The sequence below is a fragment of the Triturus cristatus genome, chromosome 11 (genome assembly GCF_964204655.1).
Source record: "Triturus cristatus chromosome 11, aTriCri1.1, whole genome shotgun sequence".
Taxonomy (NCBI): Eukaryota; Metazoa; Chordata; class Amphibia; order Caudata; family Salamandridae; genus Triturus; species Triturus cristatus.
The window spans coordinates 1,137,169,395-1,137,195,634 of NC_140594.1; the positions used below are offsets into that span (position 1 = coordinate 1,137,169,395).

Below are 26,240 nucleotides of genomic sequence, written 5' to 3' on the forward strand. Positions count from 1 at the left end.
GGAGTGAGCTAAAGAATGATGACGGATTAAACCCAGATCAGTTGACTGGGGGTGAGTGTTTGATTTGCTCAAACGCTCTGTCCATTATCCCCTTTGGTATCGCTTAGGATTGGTGAAGGGCATTTGCTGGTGCCCGCACTGCAATCGATGCAAGAAGATGTCCAGAGCACAGGACATGTTAGTGAGTGTTACATTTTTGATTTTTCTATGTTATCTGCCTCCCCCCCCCCCCTCATTGATGCCAGCCACCACTGGGCTAAATATACCAGCTTTGTGTGATTTCGCTTATTTTTGTAATGATAGGAACATTAAAATACTGATGGTGCCAGTAGAAAACCAGCAAGGTTGCACCATACTCCTGACCAATGTAGTTTAATTACTATACAGGATTTTCCAATCAGTCGTTTTCATTGCTAACTCTATAAGTCTGGGAAATCTGCCTCCTCTAAAGATTTTGGGGTATTTTGTCTGCCATTCATTGTGGACTCCGTAAATCAGCTTATTTCTCCTCCTTCTGCACAGACTATCAACTCTGTCTCCAGGGGCTCTACCTGCAGAATCAAAACCTTTCTTCAACCAGTTTACAGAAGTAAAGAATCTTTTCCTACTTCTAACATTTAACCTCTTGGTGCTGATTTAAATACTAATTTTCTCATATACCCTATGAGAAGCTGGCTTGGTATTTGGTGCACACTTATGTAAGTGGGCACCCTGCATCAATCCAGACAACCCTTATGGTGATTCTAGTGGTCTTAGACAACCTTAGAAAGATCTCTAAGTAGTAGCTGCGGAGAACAGCCTTCAGGCTTAGTCCAGGAGTGTAAAGCAGCTTGTTTTACCAATACGTAATCTTATTGATATAGATTAATTAAAAAAGAACCACACTGTGTATTTATAAAAAATATGTATTTATCATAAGACACTCACTAACACATACAGATATCTCCTTCCGAGAGATATAGACAATCACACAATATTTTGCAATAAAACCGGTAAGAAGCACAATTATACAGTGGTCGCCAGAGGGACACGAAACCATATACCAAAATAGTGATATGCGAAGCACGACTCAAATCAAGACTATACCCAGAAGACATAGAAGTGCCGCGGACCCAAGGAACCACCCGAGGTAAGTAACCAGGGATCCAACATAGGCAGTATGCAGAGTGGGAACACGATTGCAGACTCAAGTACCTGGGTAAGTTGCAGTTACAATGATAAAGAAGAAGGCCCCTTTCCAGTGAACCCTGAGGACACCCCATGGAAGACAGAAGGTTGGAGAGCTACCCCACCCGTGGATACCATTGTTAATCAGTATACCTACAACCACTGGCAAGCACAATCGAGGAATTCAGGGCGAGGCCGCTGTTGAAGATGGATGAAAGAGTCTTTTGGAAGCCGAACGCGGGTTTGTTGCGAACAGTACCTGAAAGCAGATGGGTCTGAGTCTATGCCACACCTGGACATCCAGGAGGCACGGAAGATGATGGCCACTCAAGTTCAGTGCAGCAGGTCAGTTGATTAAGAGGTTTCAAGTACAGGTACATCGACTCGGTATCTCAGCCCAAGCCACTGTGATGCTGAAGATGACAGAGTCCGTCTGTCCAACCAACCGCATCGGCACGGGTCAGTTATAGCAGGGACAGACTCACCAACAGAACCTTTTTGATGTGTCTGACTCTGTTTATACAAGTAGGTCAAGGTAACCAATGCGGTTACCGCGTGATGAAGCAATACAATGACACAGTGCACAGGGGTTCGGTTACAGGGCGTTCTTCAAGGGATTCTGGCCTCAACTTGATGAGAGGACAACTCAGGCCTTGAGGAAATGCAGAACCACAACCTCTGTTGCTGAGCCTTTTGGAATCCGGGGAAGCCCAGGTTCGGCAGACTGGTCCATCTTGTTACGGTGCCTGCGGATGCAGGGGAGTGACTCCTTCACTCCAGGGGAGATTCGTTTGGATGTCTAACGATGTCCACAGGCCAAGGACAGAACCTGTATGGAGCATGTACACTTCTGGTGCCACGGGTTGCAGGACGATGAGTTCAGGATCAGACAGAGTCTTCTCAGTTGCATTCTCATTCCTAAAGCAGAGGATGATGTGATCAGTCTGGCACAGTCAGCACAACTGAACCAGGATGCCCAGTTGAAGTGGAGATGGAGCTAAATCAAATCCCACGGCGAATCTAGGGACCCACCTACAGGTAAGCCCTTAAGTATCCTAAGGGAAGGTCTGGGACGATTTAGGGTTCCCTCCCAGGGGAGGGGCTGGACAGTGGGGAGGATACTGTGTCCTTTGTCCACTTTTGCACTAGAGCGAGAGCCAACAGCTCCCCGAGCTGGTTTGAACTAGACTATGCAAGGAAGGCACCAAATGTACACCTCAAGCAGACTGAGTGGCGCTGGCATGCGTCCCCACCCGACCCCAATACACTAAACCCTGCCTGGGAGGTTTTCACCCTATTGCTATTGTTCTGCCTTCCCCTGCTCAAGCTTTGCTTAGCAGCAGGAAGGCAGAATCGTGTCTCTGGTCGGCAGCAGCCATGTTATGCTGTCGGGTCTAGAAAACTGGTACTGGGAGCACTGAGGGCCTTCCGAAGGAGCTTTACAGTGCATGGAATCATACCTCCCACACCCTTTATGATATGAGTTTATGATTCCAACATGTTGATACCAAACATAACAGGGTTTGTTACAGTCAGTTCAAAGATGGTCATCACGTAATGACGCATTGCCACTCTATCTATCGTAGTGGCTATTGCACTTACAACCCGGGAGAATGGACTCTTAAGGTTGTAGGGGTGTCTCGCTCATGCAGGGGCACCCTCACACTTAGAACCGAGCACCCTGCTTTCAGGATTGAAAAGACCTGCTTTAGGGGTGACTTATAGGTTTTAAGTGCAGTGACCTTGGATATAGGGAAACCTATACTGTCGTAAGTGGTGCTAACACCAGCTTACACAGCCTGCAATGGCAGGCCTGTAGTTATAGTTTGAGTGGTCTTCCGTGGGTGGCATAACACATGCATCAGTCCATGGGGGCCCCTGGTATACCTATGCCCTTGGCACCTCAGTACCATATACTAGGGACTTATAAGGATACACCAGTATCCAATCTGGGATGTACCTAAGTACCTACGATAACCAATTTATGGGAGAAAGCACAAAGACTGGGGTCCTGATTAGCAGGATCCCAGTCAGACTAGTCAGGAACCTAAACAAAACCAGGCAAAAAGTGGGGGTAACCATGCAGAAAGATCCTACCTTCCTTCATACACTCACTCAGAACCCCTGCTCAGCTCGTCTAATTGGGAGGCTAGCACACCTTCTAATTAGAGGATTTTTTCTAAATTACCTTCTATGTTCTGTTGACAATAATTTACCAGTTATTCCTCACTAAGGGGCATATGTACAAGGGGATTGTTCCCCGGAACAATACTTTTTTCGACGTTCATGTGGCACAGTGCCCTGAGCCATATTTACAAAGCAAAGCTAAGCCACTTAGCATGGCTTAACGCTGCATTGTAAACATCGTATGTTTTCACACAGGTGTCTGAGTGGAAGGGGCGCGCAATGGGCGTTGCTGTGGGCGTTACACCGCAACACCCATTGCTTTTTGTCACTGCCTGAATTTTACAAGGATGTGTAAATCTGAGGCAGTGCCAAAAACTAATGCCATGCAAAAGTAGGCGTTAGATTAGTGCAACAAAGAGAAATACTTTTATTTTTCCTCAATTTTGCTTTTTCTGTGTGTGCTGCATTCTGCAGCACATATAGAAAGAGCAAAATGCCATTAATTATTGTTGTTGTGCAGAGGGCCATATTTAGGCTGTGTTAAGCCATGCAAAGTGACTTATGAGCTTTTATAGAGCACCACCAAAGCGTCAAAAATAGTGATACTCTAGTGGCCCTAGGGCACTGCTTAATTTGTGCCGGTGGTTTCCGATGATGAGCACCGGCACTTAATAGTCAACACCAGCTCTTATGGAAGTCAGCCACTTGGTGGCTGCTTGCTACTTTTGAAATGAGCACAACAACAGTTATTTGATAAGCATTTAATATGACAAATACCTGCTGCCTGGGCCATTACTATAGCTTTTAGCGGCCTGGAATAGTCTGTACTGTCACACTTATAGGAGTGAGATGGTTAGTTGTGCTGGTAGGAGCAATGTGCAATGCAAGCTACTTTGGCTTCCTGACAAGGGCCGTGGCGCTTCTTTTTTTACAAATTAAGCACTGCCCTGGGGGCTTGTAAATATGCCCCTGAGAGTTTCCAGCTTGAGTCAGGACGATTGGCATGTATGATATCTGCCCGTGGTTCCTGATCGGTGTATTGGCTTAAACCTTGCGTTGGATTACTACTACTCTCCAAGGAAGAATCATCCATCTCAGGAAATGATGGGGAGATTTATAACCAATACCCTCAATTGCTGAACTTGAGTTCCTAATATCTGAAACCTCAGATTATAAAATAATTATCCATGGATATCCATAGAAAATAAGACAAAGTTTAGGCTTCAAGGAAAGGGACAAGGAGAAAGCAGTAAAGACACAAATGAAATTCTGCTCATGCCTATTGAACAGGAATATCAACCTCTACATCAGTTGAATCAGGATTATCATTTGTCTCTTGCTTAGCTAATTCAACCATTGATATAGACCTTAATGAAGCACACCTTGCTGCTGCAACTGAACGTATAAATTATTCAAGTAAAAGCTTGACTCAATAAACTTTATAAGCAAGACAAACAGTTCAGGTCCCTAAGTGGTTGCAATCCCCCGCATTGTGATTATTGTATTATGAAGCTCCCCTGAAAATACTCTGATCGCTACGCCCACAGCTCCTTGCAACAAATAGAAAATGTAGGATGAGCTAAATAAAGCATGTTAACCCTAAAATCACATTCCTCCCAGAAAGATATATTCCAACTCTACATGCTTTGAGGCATCCATGTAGCTGAGTGATCTTTATAGGGAAAAAGTTACAAATATAGACTTTTATACAGCAACAACATTGGATATAAGTACTTGCAAGGGGACTTCTGGACAAAGAGATACAATGATTTGTTCAGCATCATAGTGTGGATGGTGGCAGAAGAACAATGTGACCTAGTACCACAGATGGCCATTTAACCACTACACCACATCTTCTCTCGAAGTGGTATACATTGGAGTGCCAAGGGGTCAGAGATTCCAGTGATGGCCAGTCATGTATCCGAGTTAAGCTCAAGTAGCAACTCTGCCCACTTTTCTTACATTGTCCTCTTTTCTGCACAATAACATAATTGCAGCTACCTTGTGCACTTATTTGTGTGTGTAACAATGTTGGATTTGTTTCTCCGAAAATGCTTAGCTTAAGCATCTGTCTTCGTAAAACACTATCATGATGCCTCGAGCACTGAGTACAAGGCCTTTACACACGATGCACAAATGCCATTCTATCTTCCTCCACGGGGCGGCAGGGCTATCTGCATATCCACAACAATGCTAATCTGGGTATACATCGCTAGGATGCTTTTTATTATAAACAAAGAAGCATATTGGGGAGTTAGCAGAAGAGGCACTTCAGCTGACACCAAGGGTCCCTGCATGCTGAGGCTTTACATAGCAGCTGTCAGACATCTCTGTGAGAGTTGTCCAGTTCATGACCAGGACGGGGTCTTACATTCTATCTCGCCAGGTAATGGGGTTGAATCATCCAGTGGGAGGATTCTTGGCTACACACCAACATATGCTGCAGGTAGGGACTGCATAGTAGGAGTACACCTGATTGCAACCCTGCAATATATGCCTGGATATATGCTCTTTCAGCCCCATGGTGGGGCTATATCTGCTATTTACTCTTTTGGTGCTTGTAATCACTTTTATCTGCTTCTGTCTACTGATAATCATAGCAAATGCATTCTATACAAGAATAATGTTGGTTCAATAAATATATTGAAAACATCCCATTATGTATTCTCTATATATTTCTCTGAGAACAAGACTGCACGAGTGACTTAGTGAGAAGGTTCTAGATCTATTATCACGATTCCGGAGTGGTCAAGGTTGTCATGTTCAGTGGTTGCCAGGACCCATTTTCTCCCTATTTGGGATAGGAGGGATAATGGTGGCACTGTGAGCTAGCTGGTCTCTAGTCCAACATCTCATGTGAGGGTGCATAGAATCAGTCTGAGCACCTCACCCAAAGTTTATGTTGTCCAAATAATGTGCATATCCAACGGATTAGTAGGGACTTCTCGACAGGGCTTTCCCAAGAATGAGATTCAATTCTGTTATTTATTTCCAAAACCCATGGTCCAGTTTCACAAGGCTGTGAATTTATTATGATTAGTAGAGAAGGCAGAGACACATTGCCAGGAAGAAAATCTGCTGTAATATTGAGCAAAAGAAAGGAAATCCCCGCACAAGACTTGAACACTAACAAAAGCAAAATCATATGAACCGCATGTCAAGTAAACAATGGGAGAGCGGTGACGTGAGCTCCGACGATAATCCTCCTCTATAAGAAGACCAGATAACAGGACATTAGTAACTCTTACTACAGTCAACACAGTCTCCCAGGGGAACAAGGGAGATTGGGACAGAGCGAGAGCGAGAGAGAGAGAGAGAAAGAGACAGTGAGAGAGAGAGAAAGAGTGAGAGTGTGTGGGTGTGAGAGAGAGCAAGAAAGGCTGTGATTATCTCTCTGGAGTCACAAGCCTTATGCTGCTGTATGCCAGCGTGTCACTATCTATTATCATTGATATAAAATCCAGCTGTCCGGCATGTGATTAAACAAATATAGTGCAAAGAATGCAAACTGAATATCTGAAATATTGCCTGACCCCCGCTCTGTTTGGCAAATGTTTACCTGATAATGCAATGGTCAAGGCAGTAAATTACTCTAATGTGTACTGGGAAGACCATCCTAATCTAGGGAACACCAGGATGCAGAAGATGTAAGCAATCGACCTGCAGGAAGTCTACTTCAACATTCCTGTCATCAAGAAACACCTGAAGTTCCTGCATTTCAAAGTGGCATCTGCACACTACCAATACAAAGTCTGGCCCTTTGAGCTCAAGTCAGCACCTCGCACATTCTCCAAGTACATGGCAGTGGTAGTTGCTTACCTGCAGAGGAGGAAATCTTTGTCTACCCATACTTAGATGACTGGCTAATCAAAAGTTCCTCTCCCCGCCTCCCTCGGGAACATCTTCAGGTCTGCATACAAGTGCTGCAGCAGTTGGGACTACAATCAATTTCTAAAAAATCCATTCTCATTCCAATGCAGACGATCCATTACCTGGAAGCAATCTTGGCTGCAGAAAATCAAGAGTGTATCCTTTGGAGGATAGATTATCCTCAGTCAACAACAAATGTTTGACTCTACTCCACATTCCCTATCCTTCAGCAAGACAAGTAGCCTCTCTGCTGGGCTCCATGTTGTAGTGCAGCTACATTGTTCCCAATGCCAGATGACACATGCGCCCTTTCCAGCAGACACAGGAAGACCAGTGGTCGCAGATCTCAGACCGCTTCGAAGATAGAGTGACCCTCTCACAACTGTCCAAGGAATCGCTCCGAAGGTGGATGAAGAGACCTCAATTTACAATGGTAGTGCCATTTCACCAGGACCTTCTCGCACAGTAAATTATTACAGATGCTTTCCTCCATTGTTGGGGAGCACACATGGGCTTGCTACAAGTTCAAGGCATGTGGTCGGACACAGAGAAGTTGTACCATATCAACATGTTGGAGATGAGGGCAGTCCATCTCACTCTCAAGTCCTTTTAGCCATCTATTCAGGGACACTCCCTTCTGGCACAGACAGAGACAATATGACCACGATGCACTATTTGAAAAATCAGGAAGGAACCTGGCCACAGCCCCTGTCCATGGAGGCTAAAGCCTCATGGACGTGGCTGCTTGCCAGAGGTCTTACCATCTCCGCAATCTATCTTCCAAGTGCACTAAACATGCAAGCAGACTCTCTCAGTCGCAACTTTCCTGAAGCTCACAACTGGATACTAAACAATGAATTCGCTCAAGACATTTTCCAACAATGGGTAATGCCACGAATCGGCCTGTTTGCGGATGAAGCAAATGCAAAATGCATCATCTTCGCATCCAGGTTTCCCCAACCAGAAATCCAAAGGAAATGTTTTTTTGATCAGCTGGTCAGAGACCTTATTCTTCCCTTTTTCTGCCATACTTCTTATTCCCATTCCGGAGTGGCCTCAAACATGGTGGTTTCTGGATCTTCTTCACCTGTGCAAAAGGTGGCCACCACAAACAAAGGGTGTTGGGGCGGGGGGAAGGAATGCGGGAGGAGGAGCATGTGGGAGGGCGGCACATCGGGGGTGTTAGTAATAATATATATTAAAAAAATAACTTATGTGAAGCCGCCGGCCTCCTCCCGCGTCGCACTTCCTGTCCTCTTCCTGGTCCATGCAGCCCCTGGGACAGAGTCCATCCAATGCCTGTGCTGCTCTCATGCTATGAAAGCAGTATGGGATTGGCCTGAGCGGACTGAAAAGACGCTCCGCACAGGACAGGGAATCTATGAAAGTTTATCCACACCGACTGTTCAATATATTTGGGCTGGAGAAATCTATGTGGGCATGGGTATTTTGGCGGGCCTGAGACGGCTGGTCAAACACATAGGTGCTCTTAGGGAGTACACATTGCACTCCTCCTCCCATGCTCCGCCCAGCCCCTTCCTGTATAAGTTGGCTCAGAGACAGCAACTGAAAAATAAAACAATGCCGGAACATTGTTATATTATTAATTTGCTATTGTGAGCCAGGCAGTGGGGCTTTGCTCCTCGGCCATTGCGGAGGAGCCGCCGCTGAGGCGGGATCTCCTTTACAACCTAGGAGGAAACATTTTCCACCCCAACCTTCCCTCTCTGAGCTTGACGGCATTTCTCCGGAATTCATGCAATATGGACACTTAGGCCTTACCCAAGACTGATGGACATCTTGAAAGAGCCTAAAAGGCCTTCTACCAGAAAATCGTACACTTTCAAATGGCACACAGGTTTCCCACGCATGTTTCCTTATTCCAAATGCCTGTAGTCGAAGCTTTCCTAGACTTATTGGAGGATGCGGGAAAGTCCATCATCTGTACTCTTAGAGACTCAAGCTTTTGGTAGCAGAGAGCTGTGCATACAGAAAGTTGTGAGATAGTCATATTTACTTGTTTAGAGAAGTATTGTGAGAAAAGAGAAAGAAAAAAAACCTTCTAATCATCCCTAGAGTAATTTTAGAAGAAGCCTAAAATGACATGATATTATAGTGCGTCGTGAACTGTTGCTTGAAGTTGGTTCTGCTAAACTCAGCACCATTGAAACCACCAGACTTTGACTTGTGATTCTCAAGGTATCACTTTTGGAAAGTTGTTGCATCTCATTCTAAAACCAGTTAAATATGTATTCTCCTGTGATTATAAGTGCAGCTGTTGCTCCTTCAACTGTGAGTGACCACCACTGCAAAATCTTGATCATGACCGGAGGTCATGAAGGTCAATCTTCAGGTCTGATTAGATGAAGAGGGCTAAAAGTCATGCTGATACGGTGATGAAAGTGCAGTAAGGAATGAGTGCTAAATGAAACCAAGGAAAGTGCAAATGCAGTGAAGAAGGAATATACAGTCTGGATAGGTTCAAGGGAGCTTGAGTGAGGTTAGAGTGGGTGAAATACAGGAGGTTGCCAAGAAGAACAGTGAGAATCCGTTCACTAAGCGGAATCATGGCACAATGTAGTTGCCCACCATCTTGAAATAGACAGCTTAGTGCGTCAAGGATAGGAGGGCTCTTCTCAACAATGGCCAAATGTGAAAGTATGTGTTTAGCTCTTGTTTCACTCTGTCTTCACACTGGAGCACAATGCTTACATGCTGTTACTTATTTATTTTAGGAAGTTAATGGTGTGTTGACTTTCAGAAAATAAATACATTTAACACGGCCACATTGCCATTTTACTGCATGTGGCATTGGCAAAAACTCACAAAATGTAAATATCTGACTAATCAGAGTGTAAGAGCAAAGATAGGTCTTGGGATTAGCGAAGAATCAAGGATATAGCAACATGTGTTGACATAAAGGGGATGGATGGGCTGGAGATCCTCCATACAACATAAATTTGCTTTCAGTGTGCACAGGAATATACCTTTTCCATGTCCGAATATCTGCAGGAAAGGTATCTGAGGTCGTCCGGACGTTTCCTCGGACTTGGATACCAGCATGTGTCTCACGGCTTCATATCCATTGGTTATAACCAAAGGGGTATGGCCCACCCACAGGGTGAATGTATTTCCGTAGGTCTTTGCAAGCTGTTGATACAAAATACATAATTGGAGTGTCTAAGGATGGGAAACATAAATAACCACAACACATCATAAAAAACTGTTTACCATTTTCCTCAAACACTGTCTTATCCAAATCTCCATTCATCTGCTGTCTTTATGTAGCAGTCACCTCAACCAACCATCCTTAGTTCAAAGTCCTTTATAAGACTTTGAACTGTGCTAGCAACCAAGCCCAAATGTAGGTTTCCTAAGATTTTTTTCTCCTTCTTTATAAGCCACTCTTGCAGTTTGATGTCACAAAGCTGGTTCCGCTGTAGTCACCTCAAACACACAGCTTCTTACCAAAGTTGGTATGCACTGGTAATCTACTTTTGAATTTTGGCCAAAGTCTGACTGTTTGCCATGAGAGTTGGTAGAAAGCAAGCAGAGATCAGAGGACAAGGGAACTCTAGATCTTGGCCAGTAAGTATGGGGACTTCGTCTTGACCTTCTGCTTACCCAGCTAAAAAATCATCAAATCAGGGGCATCAGCTTTGTATGATGCTCAAAGTTCGTTAATCGTGCTGAAGATGCCTTTAAGCCATTTTGGCGGAGAGTAGAGTTGCCAGAAAATAATTTCATGTATCATGCAGTAGGGTACTAGTTACAGGGTCCCAGGAAGATTCCCTAGGAAACAACGCTTCGGATGTAAATATGATAAATACTGAGTCTAATCAGAAATTGATCAACCGTGATCAAAATTGTCAGATGGATGAGAAAATGCCTGAATTTGGGGATGATAAGGTAAATACTTGTGAATCTGAATCAAGAAGCAGAGACAATTGCCAGCTTTACTGGTATTCCAGATCCAGGTTGAACAAGAAAATGGGCATTACCTCCTCATCCATTCCTCATGCCATTACTTACTATATGTATTCATGAGGGGAAAGCTCACTTCAGTCACTCCTATCAAGAACCTCTCAACAAGAAAATAACCTGCCCTTTTTAACTATTTAAGGGCAACAAGACTTACAGATTTCCTGTTCTTTTTTGTGTGCACTGCTTGGACACACTCTTCACAGTGCTAGGGCCTGTGATTCACTTGGGGGTGGATGGCGCCTGGCGCCTGGGCCCGACATCCTCTACATATATATTACATCTAATGCTTGAACCCCATGAGTCGTTATATGAACAGAGTCTGCCATGGGGCTCTTTGTAACAAAATGGAATCCTCTTAGTATAAATCAGGAGAAACACACACTGAATGTATTTTTTCAGCAGCCTAATGGATGTTCTCATTAGGGTTGCACTGAGATAACAGACACAATAATGCGGGTCGCAAATAAGCACAGAAGCAATGGAGATGTATGCCATACATCTCCATTGCTTCTGTGATTATTTGTGATCTGAATTGTGCTATACGGTACACACATGCTTGTTTGTACAACTTGACCTAGGAACCAAGGATGATTTATTGTGTCTTTTTTGTATATATGTATGTTTATGCACACAATTAGGCACTGCGTCGTCTGCACTTTGTATGAGTCGGACCAGTATTTGCATTTGTATTGTAGGAGAATAAACAAAAGTGTTGTGCATTTCCTTCAGGCCCACAGTGTTTTCTCCCTTATGTTAACCCAACTCTATGTAGCATGTTGTCTTTGCTTTGCACACGTTACAAAAGAACAAGCTTGTTTTTGTGCTACACTTTTATGTTACAAATAGGCTGCAAATTGTTGTCATTAAGCTCATGTGCTGGGACTAAAACATTTCATACAAGGTCGAAAAATAATATGCTCTGTTTTTCCTGTAGTCATACAGTAACACCTAGACATAATAGACAATTCCAGCTGCTGTTTTTGAACATGCAACTCTTATCATATAAACCAGAATTTGTCGGTTTGAAAACTGAGAGGACACATTCACATAGAGCAAAGGTCCTGAGATGAGAAAGAGCTTTATTGCCTGAAATGTAGAACAACCTATGTATGCCAGGAATGGGGTCCCCCACTAATCCCAGAGATCTATATTAGATCACTGTGCTTCAATAGTTAGGGTAGGTTTGGGTAGAACGACTTGCTCTAGGATGGGTGCTGGATTTTGGAATAGTATAATTTACAATTCCAACTCCAGTCTGTGCAACAGTAGGGAAGGTGTTGGATTTAAAATCCAACACCTTCTGACCCCTCTGCAAGTCGTTGTTCCGTCTTGCGGGGTAATGGTATGATTTGTTACAATGCGGTCGTTGTAACGTCCGCGTTGTAATTTCATGCGGAGTTCCGGATTAGTTGTAAACGATGTTCACCGTTTAGGCACAACTGTCTTCCAATATGACAGGCCTTTTCATTATATACAGTTTGTTAATTATGCTAATCACATTTTTGACTTGCATATGTCTTTTAATTGCAGCGCATTTATTGCAAAATAGAGTACGATAGTTTCAATAAATATTGTAAGCTTTCCTCGTGTCTCTTTTCTCTTCATTGTGTATATGTATGAATGAGAGAACGAAAGCTGATGGCCTACTACCGCGAGCACTGAGAAGATCTAAAGTGTGCCACACTGTGGTGCCACATTACTTGTTTCTTCGGAAAGGTGAGGAGAGCAAGTAAGGCACTATAAGCTAGCCTGCATTTGAGCCCATAAGTACTGATGTGGTATGGGGACTCAGTTCCGACATACTGATGTTCTGTGGTCCCAGGCATACTTTTGTTTCTAAGCAGAGTCCCTGCAACAACAGCAACAGAACAGAAACCTTTCCAGTCTGTGTCTTTTTTATGAAATCCAAATGACAATATTCAATTAAGCTGACAAAATAATACATTCGATGTGGTTTTGCCCTGATTTATACAAAGAAGGCTCCATTTTGTCACAAAGAGCCCCACGGTGTACACCAAGAGTGGCAGCCCAACCGGGTTCACTTTATTTTGGATGTTAAAGATCATGTGATGCACCTCCCCTTTTACCTGTTCTGCTTCATTAACCTGCAGTAAATTAAAGATGGTATTTTACCCCGAATTCCACTGAGAACTATGCAAATAAAAACTCACAATAAACACAAGCACACAGGAATATGAAAAAGACTTATTTATGATTATCATGACTTTTATCTTCATAACAATGATTACATATCTTAAATTTCATGTTTCCTAGCTTTATGATAACGCAATCTTACTAATATCTTAAAATCGTCATACAACACAACAGTCATACCTTCACACAAACATTCAATCAACATTCAATCAAACTACATATATTCACATAAATAAACAACAGTGACCTTTCATTGGTGAGCCAAAACTAAACTAAACAAGACATTTTTAAATAATCTCTAAACAATTCATAAATAAAACCAATTCATTTGTTTAACCCCTTCCATGCTCATGACGGAACGGTTCCGTCATGAGCCACGGTTGAGCTGTGCTCATGACGGAACCGTTCCGTCATCGGCCCGCCCGCGCACGAACCCTTCAGCACCGCGGCGGAATTCGCCCAGCGCTGAAGGGGTTAAGGAAAATGCTGTGGCTTGTATTGTTGATTCTTTCATCACAAAATATATCTACGCATGTTTCGGTGAACATGCCTTCATCAGGAAAGCCACAACATAGGTGCCGATTCCTATCCGTTAAAAAAAATTACCGTACGACTCTTATCTGTATTTTTTTACATACGAATCGTACAAGTCCCGTACAACCGGTGAAGTACGATTCGTATGTGAAAAATACAGACGGATCGCTTCGGGAAAAGTCTATGAGACGTACCCGGACAGTTTTACATACAAATCGTAAAACTGAAGTCCGAGCGCGCAAGTACGATCCGTACCGCCCTTCCGAAAACCCAAGCGCATGGAAAAGGCCCCGTATGGAGCGAACGCCGTACCACTCGTATCTGGGTAAACTTGTGCCCAGGATACGAGTTGTACAGCCCCCCTCCCCTGCATATGTCAGCACTGTACCCCCCCATGTCCGCACTCTACCCCAGCCCCATACGTGTACGTGCCGTACCCCATCACTGTAGCCCAGCCCCGTATGTGTGCGTACCGTACCCCACCACCATACCCCAGCCCCGTACTTGTACACACCGTACCCCACCACCATACCCCAGCCCCGTACTTGGACGCACCGTACCCCAGTGCCGTACCCCAGGCCCGTACTTGGACGCACCATACCCCAGCGCCATACCCCAGCCCCGTACCCCAGCGTCGTACCCCAGCCCCGTACATGTACGCACCATACCCCAGCACCGTACCCCAGCCACGTACTTGTACGCACCATACCCCAGCGCTGTACCCCAGCCCCGTACTTGGACGCACCGTACCCCAGCACCGTACCCCAGGCCCGTACTTGGACGCACCGTACCCCAGCACCGTACCCCAACACCATACCCCAGCCTCGTACTTGGATGCACCGTACCCCAGCCCCGTACATGTACGCACCGTACCCCAACACGGTACCCCAGCCCCGTACATGTACGCACCATACCCCACCACTGTACCCCAGCCCCATACTTGTACGCACCATACCCCACCACCGTACCCCAGCCCCGTACTTGGACGCACCGTACCCCAGCACCGTACTTGTACGCACCGTACCCCAAAACCGTACCCCAGCCCCGTACTTGGACGCACCATACCCCACCACCGTACCCCAGCATCGCGTAGGTACGAACCGTACAACAGCATTGCATATGTGAGCACTGTACAACAACATCGCGTATGTACGCACCTTACATACGCTAAAACGACTCGTACAGAACCAGGACACTGTAAAACAGCACAAGGAGGGTCAATTCGACTCGCACAACACCACAAAACACGTCTACAGTAGAAAAAACATCTAAATGACTGACCTGACACATCCAAACAGGCAAACAGAGGCCCAAACTCACAACCACCTCTTATAACACACCCACCAAAATTTCAAACCCAGCCACACCCACAAATGGACCAATAAAAAGGGCCCACACACACAAACCATGAGCCTTTGCAACAGACCCACTGCTGACAGACACCACACACAAACAACTGCACCCATACACCTTAACGTACACACCTTCACACAACCTCCTTCACACCGACCCCCTTCACATTCAGACCCACACCGTCACATTCACACCCACACACCCACAACCATCCACACCCATACCCCACACCATGCCCACAGACAAGAATCCAAAGTTCACAAGGGAGGAGCTGGACATCCTTGTTAACAAAGTCATCAGAGTCGAGCCACAGCTCTTTGGAACATTGGTCAGACAGACCAGCATAGCAGAAAAATCACGCATGTGGCAGAGGATCGTCGATAGGGTGAATGCTGTTGCGCCTATCAGAAGGGCCAGGAATGATTGCCAAGCCAGGTGGTACGATCTGCGGAGGGCAGTCAAGCGCAAAATGAACGAGGACTATGCGCAGAGCAATATCACTGGAGGTGGGCTGCCCCGCAGACCGGTACATTACCATCCCTGGGAGGAGAAGGTGATGGCCCTGCTTCCGCCGGTGGGAGTACACGGAGTCCAAGGAGTGGCAGAGCCTGGTGAGTACACAAACAACTTACGTAACATGGGGGTAATGCCATCCACACCCCAACTACACCAAATGCACGCAACTACCCCCAAGCCCTCACCTGACACAACCACACACAAAAACAACGCTCATGTCACTAACATGTCCATGCCCCATTCACAAAGCAAGGCCATGCCATGTCCCAGGCTACACGAACCACAAACACAAGACTGGATGTCCGTGATGCTGGGAGGGTGGGGCTCAAAAAACACAATGTTCAACTCAGAAGCAGACATCATTGCCCTCAGCCCATATGGCCCAGGCACATACCCATGCACCATGCTCAATGCACAGGGACTGGCGAAGTAACATTAGATGCTCCAAGACCAACACTCGCCTCACGCTGCATTTTGCGGAAAAAGGGCACACAATACAGGACATATATTGGACTATCTTGTATAAACCCACTATAAAACCATCAACGGGGGACCCCTCACAGTTCCTCTTCGTATGTGAGCAGAAATGGGTATATCGTACAAAGAGTCATGAATCTGGACTCAATGACGATATACCATGGTCTGCCCTAGGTAGGAAATGACCTAGTACAGGTGACCAAAGTCCGAATGAGGAGGTGATCTGTGTGGTGAGATAATCTAGAGATTAGAACACTCTAATGATAATGACCTTAAGATTGTAATCATCTTCCCTCTACCATACAAAAGCAATGCCAGTATCAATGAATTATTTAAACATCATGTTAAAAGGGTAGTAAGAACTCCTATGGTGTTCATGCTGAACCTAATACGAAATACGAAGACTAGAAAAATTCCCCGTTGCAATACGAGCTTGTTTTCATGCACGCATGATGTGATATAAATACATATAGATGAAAAAACGGGGTGTTTCGAACGTGGATGACAGACGCTGAACCTTGGCCTATGAGAGAGGTTAGCGGTCTAGTCTCAGGGGTGTCGTGTAACTCGGATGACGTGATGCGTGCAATGACACATACACGCACGCATCACGTGACGCTGCGAGCGGAAGAGAAATGGCGAAGGGCATGGGAGTTAGAATCAACTACGCGGCACCAGGAGAGACGGAATACGTGGGCGGCGTACCACTCTTGATGAAGTAAGGGGGTCTATGCTAGGGACAAATGGTAGTAGAACATTACCAATAAAAAAATTTTTTTACTTTCACTCGAGTACGTAATTTTAACACTCGAGAATGCAACCTTAGACGAGAAGGCATTTGGCAGTAGGTGTAAGCCTAGCTCGTCTACGGTGTGGGTTAGACACGCGCCTGGCCAAAAAACTCAAAAAACATGTAATCGTTGTCCCCACTTTCCTAAGTGCACACCGGGGATGTTAAGCGTTTTTTGAATACTAGTGTGATATTACGTTGTCCCCATTTTTCTATTTGTTTACTGGGGGTGTTAAGCGTTGTTAAATACTAGCATGACATTACGCTTGGAATGGAATTGATACTAACTCCTTGCCCTTATATTATTGAATGTGTTAACCTGTGATCAATGAGATGGGTAGTAACACCCAGATTTCTTTTAACAGCACAGTGGCATGTTGGAATGTTTTCTCTCACTGATTTCAACACGTTTCTTCTTTCTATGTGTGAAGTATATACACTTTATTTAAATGGATATGAAGCACAAATGATGTGCTTACAGATATACCATTAGGTAGGCCAGTGTTTGCCTGTTTAATTATGATGGTGGATTTCGCACCACACATGTCTTCAAAGATATCTTTGGTTTGGTCACACCAATTGGGTGGCTGGCGTTTGCTTCTATTTGTCTGAGAGCACACATGTTTTGTCTCTGTATTTGTTGTGATAACAATAGTTATTGTTGGGTCTTTTTGTCTTTTAGTTCCAAATGTGAAGGAGTAAGTTACAACAAAGACTCCAGACCTGTGGGTGGAGTTTTAACCCACGAGTGTGGGTAGTAAGAGGGGTTTTGAAAAAAGGCATAGGGATCAAACCTGTCCTGAGGAATGCCGGAAATTTGATCTTGAACCGGCAGAAACATGTTGACCGCTATGCAGAATGGAGGGGTGGTGAGCACCTAATTAACTCTTTCCACCACTATCCATTGGGTATATATATCTCCATATATACCTTTTTAATCTGACTAGGGAATCCAGGAATAAAATTATTATTGAGATATCCCTGGGCCAGTTTTAACATTCATTATTTCTGCACTTAAGGATCCTGCCTTTTTTTGTTTGTGTGTGTTAGACCCGGCCCTCGTAACATAGTCAGACCTGACCCCTGCACCTCACACCAGCCCCGAGCCCTGGCCTGGCCGAACCTTCCCACCAGAACACACACACCCGACCCGACCCGACCCGGACTTCCCCCGTCCGTAGGCCTTCCTCCTTCGACCACCCCGGGCCCGCGTGCCCACTTCATGCACCAGCGCGACCCTAGCCTACAGGCGCCACTCTGGCTGGAGGACATCGCGCTCCCCTTGGGATGAGAGAGGGAGGAGCAGTTTCCATCACACCTCTGCGCTTCCCTGGGAAGGTGGGTTTCGATCGACCCGCCGGCCTCCCCGAGGGCTGGCTCCATGCCTGCTGGGTGTCTGGGGCTCCTCCCGACCCGGCCCTGAAAGGATCAAGGGACAATGGCAGGAAACCCCCAACAAGCGATCCCCAGGTGACAAGACCCCTGCCTGCACAGACTCCGGACATCAAAGAGGAGTCGCCCTATAACAAGGGGTGCTCTGGGACTGTCCGGCAGATTCGCCTTGGAAACACATGAGCCCTGCTGAGTGACTCGCCGCTCCCTGAAAGATCGTAAGACCTCCGAACTTGTGCTTGAGCCCTGCTGAGTGACTCGCGGCTCCCTGAAGATCTTAAGACCTCCGAACTTGTGCTTGAGCCCTGCTGAGTGACTCGCGGCTCCCTGAAGATCGTAAGACCTCCGAACTTGTGCTTGAGCCCTGCTGAGTGACTCGCGGATCCCTGAAGATCGTAAGACCTCCGAACTTGTACTCGAGCCTACTGAGTATCTCGCAGCGCCCACAGACTCCCTTGGTCCTGCCGGACCCCACGACGACAAGCGTATCCCCCAGCTCGAGGATTGTGAGTTGTGCGCCGGATACGCTCCTGCTTTTGATCCATACCCCCAAAGACTGTCCCGCTACCTCCTAACCCCCCTCCAAGACTTTGTGAGCCCGCGCTCTACTTGTATATATTTTGCCTTGCTGATCATAAAGATCCTGCCACTCCGATCTGATAAAGATTTGCTCTTAAGAACTCCTCGTGTGGTGTCTCTCTGTCGTGTGGTGCCGAGTGTGCGATCCTAGATACGAGGTTCCTCCCCTGAGGAGTCTCCCGCCAGTGCCCGGCTACGATACCTCGAGGGTGGGTCTCAGGGCAGTCAGGGCCCCCTCCGGGCCCCTCTGAGGTCGCCTTCTAACATTGGTGACAAGCGACGGGATTCGGGCCCATAATCTAGAGATCGTACCGTGAACGGCTGACGCACTACCGACAAAGATGGCAGAAGGAAACGCCGTGGTTCTCGTAGAAGACGACGCCAGTACCGTGTTCCAGGTGGAACAGCTGGAAGAGTACACTCACAGAGAACTAAAGCAATTCTGTAAAGAACTCAGAATCGCTACCACTGGTCTCAACACCAAAGAAGATATGCAAAAGGCACTAAAAAGCTTGGGTGGATTCTGGAGCCTCCCGCCCAGAAGGAGCGGTGGAGCCCCACGACGAAGCTGGACCCTCCCAAGGAGAACGCAGCAGCAACCAGGTGCGAGGCTTCGTACCAGACGGGGGCCTATCCCCGGAGGAACTCGCAGACAGAGAAAAAAGTCGCCATCACGAGCTCGAATTAGCCAAACTCAAAATTGAGGGCGAGTTGAAATTAGCCGAGAAGAAGCTAGCAGTAGAACAGTTGCGAGTACAAGGAGAACTGGAAGAGAAGAAACTCCAACGAGAACACGAGGGAAGGAGACTTCAACTAGAACATGAACGCAGCTTGAAGGAAATAGAACTGAAAGCAAGAAGCGAAGAAGCGCGGCCCCCGGGGAACCGGGAGGCGGCCGCCCCGACGGAGAAGAAGGTCCACATCCCCAAGGATGTGGTCAAGGAATATTACAAGAATGATCACATTCAGCAGTGGTTTCGGGCCTACGAGGTCGCCATGACCTCCCATCGGGTCCCGCAGAAGGATTGGGGGGCTGGGTTATGGGGACGGTTCCTGAGCGAAGGAAGAGACACCCTGCTCGACCTACCCACCTCCATGCAGACCTCCTATGAACACATGAAAGCGGCCCTCCTCACAAGGTAAGGCCTCACCCCGGAGATGTATCGCCAGCGGTTCCGGGACTGCAGGAAGATCCCGGGTACCACCTGGGTGGAATATGTGAATTTCTTCAGCCGCGCCTTCGATGGGTGGGTCAAGGGCAGCAAGGTCCCCACCCTGGAAGAACTAACCGACCTTATGTTATGGGAACACCTGGCTGGCAACTGCTTTGTGGAACTACGCCAGCATCTGCTCGACAGCAAGCTCACGGACCCAAGAAAGCTGGCTGTCGAGGCGGATCGCTGGACCAACACCCGGGTCTCCCGGGGCCCTGTAGGGGAGTACCCCCGAGCCAGTCAGGGACCACCCCGCCAGAGAGGGGGGGGAAACCAGGGAGGGCAGAGAGAGCCCCAGGCTAGTCCCCCGAAGTCCCAACCTCCGCCTTTCCCGGCACCCCCACCAGCTGTATCCGGCCCCCCCCTGAGACGGGGGCACCGGGTAACCATCACTTGTTTCCATTGCCAGAAGCGCGGGCATTACGCCAATGACCCTGAATGCCCCATGGCCCCACGCACCAACCAAGCAGCACCCCCGCTAGACAGATAGCCAATGTAGCCCTGGGGGAGGAGGTTGAGGAGGCCGAGGAGTGGGAACCCGCCGCTATGGCCCTAGTGTCCTTAGGAGATAGAGAGATGGTCCCTGGGAGCCTCCTGCCCTCTTAACACAAAGAAATATGGGCAGCTCGTCACGATCAATGGCCACCAAGTAGAAGCCCTCCGTGACACCGGGGCCAGCATCACCGGTGTCCTCAGCCATTTAGTCCACGAGGACCAGGTCCTCCCCAACGTATTTTGCCCTGTCATTTCAGCCGACAACACAGAAAGCCTATGTAAGGTAGCCCTGGTGCCCTTCGAGTGGGGAGGGGTGGTCGGTAAACTGAAGGTCGCAGTGAGAACATCCCAGCCCGTCGACTGTCTCCTGGGGAACGACCTGGAAAGTTCCCCCTGGGGGCAAGTTGAGCGCAAGACCCACCTAGGGATGATGGGCCTCCCTGAGTGGGTGTGTGCCACCACTCGATCCATGGCGGCTCGACTGACCCCCCTGAGGGACGTCGACGACGCCCCGACCCCTGAAGATGGGATGGTCCCGGCCGAGGGCCCCCACATCCCCCCACCAGAAGAGTCGCTCGCCAGTGACGAACCGCCGCCTTCCGACTCCACCCCAGACACCGAGTTAGGCGATCTGCCCGAATTAGCCCAGTGGCGCCACGAAGGGGGCCCCTCCCGAGAGGAGTTCTGCCGAGAGCAGGCTACCTGTCCCTCCCTGGTCGGGCCCCGGCAACAGGCAGAGGCCCAGGCCGCAGGCGACCAGACGGGGACGCACCGGGTCTATTGGGAGAATGACCTGCTGTACAGCGAACAGAAGTCGGTGGAGCTAGGGTCCGGCCGGGTGCTGGTGGTACCACTACGCTTCCGAAACCTCCTCCTGGGCTTGGCCCACGACGTTCCCCTCGCAGGCCACTTGGGTCAGGACAAAACATACAGTCGCCTCGTGACTCACTTCTACTGGCCCAGAATGAAAGCGGATGTAGAAGCCCACTGCAAGTCCTGTCCCACGTGCCAGGCCAGTGGGAAGAGTGGAGGGAAGCGCAAGGCTCCCCTCCAGCCCTTCCCTGTCGTCAGTACCCCTTTTGAGCGGGTCGGGATCGACATTGTAGGACCTCTGGACCCTCCAACTTCCCAGGGGCACCTGTTCATCCTCGTCCTGGTGGACCATGCCACTCGTTACCCTGAGGCCATCCCCCTGCGCACCGTCACGGCCCCCGTGGTGGGCCGGGCGCTGATGGGGATCTTCTCCTGCATGGGTTTTCCCCGCGAGGTCGTGAGCGATCGCGGTACCAACTTTATCTCCCGATACATGAGGTCCTTAAGGCAACAGTGCGGGGTGTCCTACAAATTCACCACCCCGTACCACCCCCAAGGAAACGGCCTGGTAGAGCGGTTTAACCGGACTCTGAAGGGGATGATCGCGGGCCTGGAAGAGCCCCTCCGGCGTAAGTGGGACCTCCTGCTCCCCTGCCTCCTATTCGCATACCGAGAAGTTCCCCAGAAATCATTGGGTTTCAGCCCCTTCGAGTTACTCTACGGGCACCCCGTCAGGGGGCCCCTCAGCCCGGTCAAAGAAGAGTGGGAGGCGGCGCCCCGAGGCACCCCCGAGACGTATTCCGTTACGTCCTGACCCTCCGCAATCAGACTAGGAGGTTCCGGGAAATGGCAGAGGCCAATCTGGAGGCGAGTCAGGAGGAGATGAAGCACTGGTACGACCAGAACGCCGCGCTAGTCGAGTTTCAGCCGGGCCAGCTGGTGTGGGTCATGGCCCCCGTGAAACACTGCGCTCTCCAGGATAAATGGACCGGGCCCTTCAAAGTAGTTGAGCGAAAGAGCCCGGTCACGTACTTGGTAGACGTCCAGTCACCCCAGGACCCCCTCCGGGTCCTCCACGTGAACCGCCTCAAGCCCCACTTTGTGCGGAAAGAGCTGAGCCTCCTACTGGCCACTGACGACGGGTCCGAAGAAGAGTCAGATCCTCTCCCTGATCTTCTATGCACCAAGGAGAAGGACGGCTCCGTAGAAGGAGTGAACCTCTCCCCGTCTCTCACTCCCCAGCAACGTGAGGATTGCCGCCAGCTCCTAGGGCAGTTTCCGGACCTTTTCTCCCTGGTCCCCAAGGTCACCGACTGGTGTGTCCATGATGTGGATACCGGGGACAGCCCGCCAGTGAGACACCGAGCCTACCGAGTCCCTGATCGGGTCCGGTCCTGTATCCAAGCCGAAGTCTCGAAAATGTTGAACCTAGCCGTGATCGAACCCTCAGACAGCCCCTGGGCCAGCCCCGTGGTCCTGGTCCCAAAAGCAGCCGCCCCCGGGGTCGCCCCGGAACTCCGCTTTTGCGTGTACTACCGGGGACTCAATGAGGTCACCCGAGCCAATGCCCACCCCATTCCCCGAGCCGACGAGCTCATTGACCGGCTCGGAGCTGCGCGGTTCCTCAGCACCTTCGATCTCACCTGTGGCTACTGGCAAATTGCGCTCACAGAGGGAGCCAAGGAGCGGTCCGCCTTCTCCACCCCGGATGGGCACTATCGCTTTCGCGTAATGCCCTTCGGGATGAAAAATGCCCCAGCCACCTTCCAGCGACTGGTAAATAGAGTCCTGGCCGGGCTGGAAAAATTCAGCGCTGCATATCTCGACGATATCGCAGTTTTTAGTTCCGAATGGAGTGAGCACCTCCAACACCTCCGGAGGGTGCTAACCGCCCTACGCCAGGCGGGCCTCACCGTGAAAGCCATCAAATGCCAGATTGGGCAAGGTTCGGTAACCTACCTGGGGCACCAGGTCGGAAGCGGGCAGGTCGCCCCTCAACAGCCCAAAATCGACGCCATCCTAGCCTGGGAACCCCCCCCTACCCAAACGGAGGTCCGAGCCTTTCTGGGCCTCACGGGCTACTATCGGAGATTCATCCGGAATTACGGCAGCCTGGTCGGTCCCCTCACGGGACTCACGTCCAAGAAGCAGCCCAAGAAGGTACAGTGGTCCCCTGCCTGCCAAGAGGCGTTCAATGCCCTGAAAACGGCCATGTGTACGGCCCCCGTCCTCCAGGCCCCCGACTACTCCAAAGAGTTTGTGGTACAAACTGATGCCTCCGAGCATGGCATCGGGGCCGTCCTCTCCCAAGTAAATGACCAGGGTCTAGACCAGCCCGTGGCCTTCCTCAGCCGAAGGCTGTTGCCCCGGGAACAGAGATGGAGTACCATCGAGCGCGAGGCGTTCGCAGTAGTCTGGGCCCTCAAGAAACTACGCCCTTACCTGTTCGGCACCCATTTCAGGGTCCAGACCGACCATCGCCCCTTGCGATGGCTCATGCAGATGCGAGGAGAAAACCCCAAGCTTCTGCGGTGGTCAATCTCCCTCCAGGGGATGGATTTCACCGTGGAACATCACCCTGGTACGGACCACGCCAACGCCGATGGCCTCTCCCGGTTCTTCCGCCTCAGCGAAGAGAACCCCCAAGAAGATGGGTAGTTCTCTCCGGCTTTACGCTGGGGGGGACGCGTTTTAGACACGGCCCTCGTAACATAGTCAGACCTGACCCCTGCACCTCACACCAGCCCCGAGCCCTGGCCTGGCCGAACCTTCCCACCAGAACACACACACCCGACCCGGACTTCCCCCGTCCGTAGGCCTTCCTCCTTCGACCCCCCCGGGCCCGCGTGCCCACTTCATGCACCAAGATGGCCGCCCGGCCCCAGCGCGACCCTAGCCTACAGCCGCCACTCCGGCTGGAAGACATCGCGCTCCCCTTGGGATGAGAGAGGGAGGAGCAGTTTCCATCACACCTCTGCGCTTCCCTGGGAAGGTGGGTTTCGATCGACCCGCCGGCCTCCCCGAGGGCTGGCTCCACGCCTGCTGGGTGTCTGGGGCTCCTCCCGACCCGGCCCTGAAAGGATCAAGGGACAATGGCAGGAAACCCCCAACAAGCGACCCCCAGGTGACAAGACCCCTGCCTGCACAGACTCCGGACATCAAAGAGGAGTCGCCCTATAACAAGGGGTGCTCTGGGACTGTCCGGCAGATTCGCCTTGGAAACACATGAGCCCTGCTGAGTGACTCGCGGCTCCCTGAAAGATCGTAAGACCTCCGAACTTGTGCTTGAGCCCTGCTGAGTGACTCGCGGCTCCCTGAAGATCGTAAGACCTCCGAACTTGTGCTTGAGCCCTGCTGAGTGACTCGCGGCTCCCTGAAGATCGTAAGACCTCCGAACTTGTGCTTGAGCCCTGCTGAGTGACTCGCGGCTCCCTGAAGATCGTAAGACCTCCGAACTTGTACTCGAGCCTACTGAGTATCTCGCAGCGCCCACAGACTCCCTTGGTCCCGCCGGACCCCACAACGACAAGCGTATCCCCCAGCTCGAGGATTGTGAGCTGTGCGCCGGATACGCTCCTGCATTTGATCCATACCCCCAAAGACTGTCCCGCTACCTCCTAACCCCCCTCCAAGACTTTGTGAGCCCGCGCTCTACTTGTATATATTTTGCCTTGCTGATCATAAAGATCCTACCACTCCGATCTGATAAAGATTTGCTCTTAAGAACTCCTCGTGTGGTGTCTCTCTGTCGTGTGGTGCCGAGTGTGCGATCCTAGATAGGAGGTTCCTCCCCTGAGGAGTCTCCCGCCAGTGCCCGGCTACGATACCTCGAGGGTGGGTCTCAGGGCAGTCAGGGCCCCCTCCGGGCCCCTCTGAGGTCGCCTTCTAACAGTGTGTTTGTATCACTGTTGTACTGTCTTCCCCTCCCTATTGCTCCGCCTCTAGCGTTGGTCTGCGCAGAGGCGTCAGTAGCAGCCCAATGATGAAGCATGCCACAACTTGTTGTGGGTGAGGGCAGTTTTTACAGAGTATGTGTGCTCTCTTCAAACACTTAGCAATTGCCAAATAAAAAGTTGGCCGTTTCTTTCTCCCCACCTCTTCGTTTGTGGGTTACTGGCTAAGTACTGACAAGGTAGCTGAGACTTGGCCCTGCTGTAGGCAGCACAAGGCCCTCCTGTGACCAATGGAAACTCAAACACCAACACCACAAGCTCAGATATCTAGGACAGGAACTCACACTCACTGTCATGCCAGCATGCTCCATGAGGGGACAGACACATCACCTGGGAGACCCAATGCCAAATCACACTACACCCAACAGCATGCCATGTCACACACACCATTTACCCAAGCACACACCCCCGGGGCAGGCAATGGATTTACCCACTCTCACAATGGACATGTGACACAACAAGATCAATCCATAGCCAAAGAAGCATCACAGCCAAAAATCTACATGCCAAACACTCATGAGAACATATCAATCTGTCCCCCGCAACATACCCATCCACAAGTGAACATTGAGAGGAATTCTAGGCACATCCAACTACCTGGAGGAACTGTGCCAACTTGAATATGTATGAAACATGGATGTCGCATGAAACAGCATTAACATTGTCTCTCTCTCACACACAGGGCAATCCCAACAATGGGGGGGAAGAATCACAGTCCCAGGCTCGGCAGGAAGCTGATCCCACCGGCAGCGACGACTCTCAACACTCCGTGGATGACCCCAACCCACCTGGACCCTCTGGTGCCCAAGCCCCTGCAGCACC

The 26,240-nt window shown here is 49.3% G+C and overlaps 1 protein-coding gene across 2 annotated transcripts in view; it reads right to left on the reverse strand.

The window, feature by feature from the left end:
* Positions 1–26,240, reverse strand: part of LOC146786206 (cytochrome P450 2J5-like) — a 336,717-nt gene that overhangs the window by 190,547 nt on the left and 119,930 nt on the right. For both annotated transcript variants that reach the window (XM_085635783.1, XM_085635782.1), the window contains exon 2: positions 10,152–10,314. In XM_085635783.1, the coding sequence (XP_085491909.1) occupies positions 10,152–10,314 (163 nt within the window). The remainder of the gene's footprint in view (positions 1–10,151; positions 10,315–26,240) is intronic.